This window comes from Arachis hypogaea, chromosome 15, assembly GCF_003086295.3.
Source record: "Arachis hypogaea cultivar Tifrunner chromosome 15, arahy.Tifrunner.gnm2.J5K5, whole genome shotgun sequence".
Taxonomy (NCBI): Eukaryota; Viridiplantae; Streptophyta; class Magnoliopsida; order Fabales; family Fabaceae; genus Arachis; species Arachis hypogaea.
This window is the reverse complement of record NC_092050.1, coordinates 143,316,555-143,321,069: the sequence shown is the minus strand read 5'-3', so window position 1 is coordinate 143,321,069 and position 4,515 is coordinate 143,316,555. Positions and strand designations below refer to the sequence as shown.

Genomic DNA, 4,515 nt, shown 5'->3' with positions numbered 1-4,515 from the left:
AAGAAAAAGAAGAAGAAGAAGAAGAAGAAGAAGAAGAAGAAGAAGAAGAAGAAGGGCGGCGGTGGGTGTGGCGGCGGGAGGAGAAACAGGCAGCGGTGCGGCGGCGGTGTGGTGGCGGGAAGAAGAAGAAGAAGAAGAAGCGGCGGGAGGGGGCGGCGGTGCGGCAGCATGGGTCCCCTTTCTCTCCCCCCTCCCACCTTTTCTCGCCCCCCCTTTCTCTCCCCACCCACCCCGCTTCTGTATCCCCCTTTCTTTCTTTTTTTCTTTTTTTATTTATTTATTTTATTTTATAATTTTTTTAATAAAGGGTAATTTGGTAATAAAAAAATATAATTGGTAAAAAGGACGATTTTAAAATAAACTGAAACTTTGGGGACCATTTTGGAGCGAAAAAAAGGTGAGGGACGAAATAAATTTTCAGCCCCTACGTTGGGAACCAAAATCATACTTAACCCTAAAAAATCTGGTGTAATGCCTCAATATTGGAAGTGAGGGTGTTTTGCAAAACTATGGCGGCGGGAGAATTCACACTCTGCGAATTGTCAGGAGCAGATTCTGCTTGCCACAGCCATGAGGACAATACGCAAAGGACGGATTGTAATTTTATAATATTTAAGGGACAATACACAATCTGTGTATTGTGTTTTTTAATATTAAAGGGACAATACACAGTCTGCGTATTGTCAATCTACAGACTGCGAATTGCAAAAACACAAATTGCGTATTGTTAATCCGCAAATTGCGTATTGTATTTTCGTAAATAAAAAATTATAATTGAAGTACTATAAAAGGAGGAACGGTATTAGGTTGATTGAGTGTGAGAGTGTTTTATTTTTTTGAGAATGTAAGAGTATAAAAATGGAGAGAGGTATTAGTTTGAAAATGTATTATAATGGTCAAATCTTTCCCCAAACATCTGAGGGTGTGAGTTTTGTTTGTGAGAATCCACGTGATATTGTTATTCCTTTTGCAATAACATACGAGGAATTTAAGAGTATACTTTGTCAATGTGGTGATAATCAAGTATTAAAGAGAGTCGTTAATATTTTTTATAGACAGCCTATTTTAGTGTTCGGTGGTTTCGTTCAGTTTCAAATGATGAATGTGGTTGACGAAGGAAGTATGCAAGGAATGTTTTCGATCTACCAACAAACACGGGCACAAGTGTCTATTCTCGAATTGTATGTTGAGTTTGAAGAATTAGTTGAGGTTGATTTACCGGAGGCTAACATCGACTGGACTGTTTATAACAGTGAAAGCGAAGAGGAATTTGAGGGCACCTACCATATTGTTGGTCCAACTGAAGAAGTGGGTGAAGATGATATAATAGTTGAGTCTAACGTAGCAGATGTGGCAAATGCACTGGCGAGCCAATATCCATCTAGAGAGCCTTCTTTCATGCACGCCTTGGATGTAGACGCTATGAATGCACCAGAATTTCCTGAATATATCAATTCAAGTAAGCAGTTATTATTATTATTATTATTATTATTATTATTATTATTATTATTATTGAATTGTAAAGCAATAGTTAGAATTATTTATTGTTGTTATTGCTGTAGATCCTGTTGTTGTTTTGGACAGTGAATTTGTTGTTGGCATGGAATTCAGTTCTAGAGAGACTGTTATTGCAGCAATTAAAGATTATACCATTCGCAGGGGAGTGGATTACCGGGTGTGTGAATCTGAGCCAACGACTTTTTATGCTAAGTGTGTACAATATGGAACAAGTTGCGATTGGCTTATTAGAGCTAGTCTTATTAAGAGAAAATTTTGTTGGGTTGTAAGGCGATACAATGGTAGTCACACATGCACTAGAACTAGAATTTCTCAAGATCATGCTAAGCTAAATTCAGACATGATTGCAGAGGTGATAAAGCCATTGGTTGAAGCTGATCCATCTTTGAAAGTGAAATCAATAATTGCTGAAGTGCAGTCAAAATTCAATTATACGACAAGTTACCGCAAAGCATGGCTCGCGAAGCAAAAGGCAATTGCAAACCTTTTTGGTGGTTGGGAAGCTTCTTATGAAGCTTTGTCGTCGTGGTTTGAAGCAATGGTACAAAAAGATCCATCAGCAGCAGTCGAGATTGAAACTGCACCAGCATACCAAGGGGATGAGGTAGTCCATGATGTAAGGATACTGACGCGGGTATTTTGGAGCTTTTATCCTTGCATCAGAGCATTTAGGAGCTGCAAGCCAATCGTACAGGTGGATGGGACACATCTGTACGGAAAATATAAAGGAGCTCTACTAGTTGCAGTTTCTCAGGATGGCAATGGCAATATTGTGCCTCTTGCATTTGCCGTTGTTGAGGGTGAGACTTCTGATGCATGACACTTCTTTCTTACTCATTTACGCACACATGTGGTGACTCGATATGGTGTTGGGCTTATCTCTGATCGTCACGACTCTATTACCTCAGCAATAGCTCGTAGTAATGGATCATGGGAACCTCCAAGAGCTATCCGAATGTTTTGTGTTAGGCACATAGCATCCAACTTTTTGAGGAATTTCAAGGCACCGTATTTACAGAAGCTGATAGTCAATATGGGTACGTAGATTATTGTGAAACTAAGGCGTATTTGTTTTTACAAGGCATATAGCATCCATTTTATTGATTTTGTTTTGTTGGTTATTTACAGGCTATTGTAGGACTGTGCGTGAATTTAATGTGCAGTATGCAAGATTGCGTGAACGTGGTGAGGCTTACACGCGATGGCTTGATCGAATCCCACGATAGCAATTTACTTTGGCATTTGATAATGGATATCGTTGGGGTCATATGACCACAAACCTAGTGGAGTGCATCAACGGAGTACTGAAGGGAGCTCGAAATCTTCCTATCACGTCACTTGTGAAGGCAACTTTTTATAGGCTAAATGAGTTGTTCACTAGGAAGAGGGCTGAGGCTGAGGTTCGAAGGAATGCAGGACATGTATTTTCTGAATATGCTAGCAACAAACTGCAATCAAATTAAAAAGCAGCAGGAAACATCCAGGTTAACCTATTTGACAGGCAAAATGAGATCTTTGAGGTACGTGAGATGCCTATTGGTATCGAGTATGCGGTGAATCTCCGTCAACGGTATTGTGATTGTGGTGAGTTTCAGACAGATCGAATCCCATGTCGCCATATCTTTGCGTATTGTGCGAACCAACGACTTGATTGGCAACAATACATTCATGAGGTCTATAGGATGGCTGAGATAAGAAAGGTGTATAGAGCACGGTTTAAGACATTAGGAAATCCAGCAACGTGGCCGTTGTATCAAGGACCAAGACACATACCTAATCCGCACTTAAAGCGGGTTTCCAAAGGGCGTCCCAAAATAACCCGCTTCTTGAATGAAATGGATATGCGTGGTCCTAGGCGTTGCAGGCTTTGTGGAGGCGAAGGCCACAGTCGAAGTAGATGCCCCCATCGTGCAGGGCCTAGTGCTGGTGGATCTGCACCTATGTCTTAGTGCATTTGGTTTTTCCTTCATTAGGAATTGGATTTAAATACTACATCAATTGTATTAAATACTAATTTATGAAATCCCTGTGTACTCGAATTTGATGTGAATTTATAAATTTCATAACAATTACAATTGCGGTCTTAAATTAAAAGATAAATAACAATTATTTGCTAAATGTCTTTTTCACAAATTTAGTACATTTTTTAACTGCCTTCTTGATTGTGGAAGGGGTATATCTACTTGCACTTCTACGTGTTGGCTCAATCCTCAGATTATACCCTTTACCATGAATATTTGGAGTATCCGTCCTATCCGCACCTTCCGCACCACCTATATGACATCAAAAATCACAATAATAAATATATCACAATAATAAATATATCACAAGAAAACACTAATATATCACAATAACGAATATAAAAATATATCACAATCATACACTAATATACCATAGTAATGAATACAATAGTATATTATTACCTGCATCGTCATCACCATCGCTGTCACTATCACTATCATCCTCGCCAACATTATCATCCTCAGCCATGGGTGCCTGCACCTAAGGAAAATCAACAGCATTACTAAACCCAATCCCTCTGGCGACACTCTGGATCGAATCACTCTGAATCGAGTCAATAGACCTTCTAGCTCCAGAGCGTGGAGAGGGGCTACGACGTCGTACTTGCGAATCAACAGATGACCGACCAGAAACAATTTGAGGCGATTGTCTACTACACTGCGGAGCCTGCTCGTTAATTTCAGGAGGTTGCGGCTGAAATTGTTGCACTTGCAGTTGAGGGTCCAACAACTCATTTACCCATTATGACGTGTCTGTTTCAGGTGCCCACCGATACAACTGACGATTTGAAGATTGCTCTGCTTTGTCCCTCTGCTGTGACATGGCGGGTCGATAATATGCTTGATATGGCGGCATCTGTAATGAATGTGAGTCATCGAATAACTGACTAAAGAATGAGACTCCAGGCTCAGTGTACGGTTGTGTGTACAGGTACTGGTATGGGTGCATCATAGGTTGTGGCTGTGGCTGAGGTTG

At 40.3% G+C, this 4,515-nt stretch overlaps 2 protein-coding genes across 2 annotated transcripts; both read left to right on the top strand.

Moving 5' to 3' along the window:
* Window positions 1–858: 858 nt before the first annotated feature.
* On the top strand, window positions 859–2,744 carry LOC112749126 (uncharacterized). Its single transcript, XM_025797395.1, has 4 exons — window positions 859–1,459; window positions 1,563–2,318; window positions 2,427–2,555; window positions 2,647–2,744. The coding sequence occupies exons 1-4, from the start codon at window positions 859–861 to the stop codon at window positions 2,742–2,744; spliced, it is 1,584 nt and encodes a 527-aa protein (XP_025653180.1).
* A 303-nt stretch (window positions 2,745–3,047) lies between these two features.
* On the top strand, window positions 3,048–3,467 carry LOC114925376 (uncharacterized). Its single transcript, XM_029292997.1, has one exon. It carries the CDS (start codon window positions 3,048–3,050, stop codon window positions 3,465–3,467), a length of 420 nt encoding a protein of 139 aa, XP_029148830.1.
* Window positions 3,468–4,515: the final 1,048 nt, after the last annotated feature.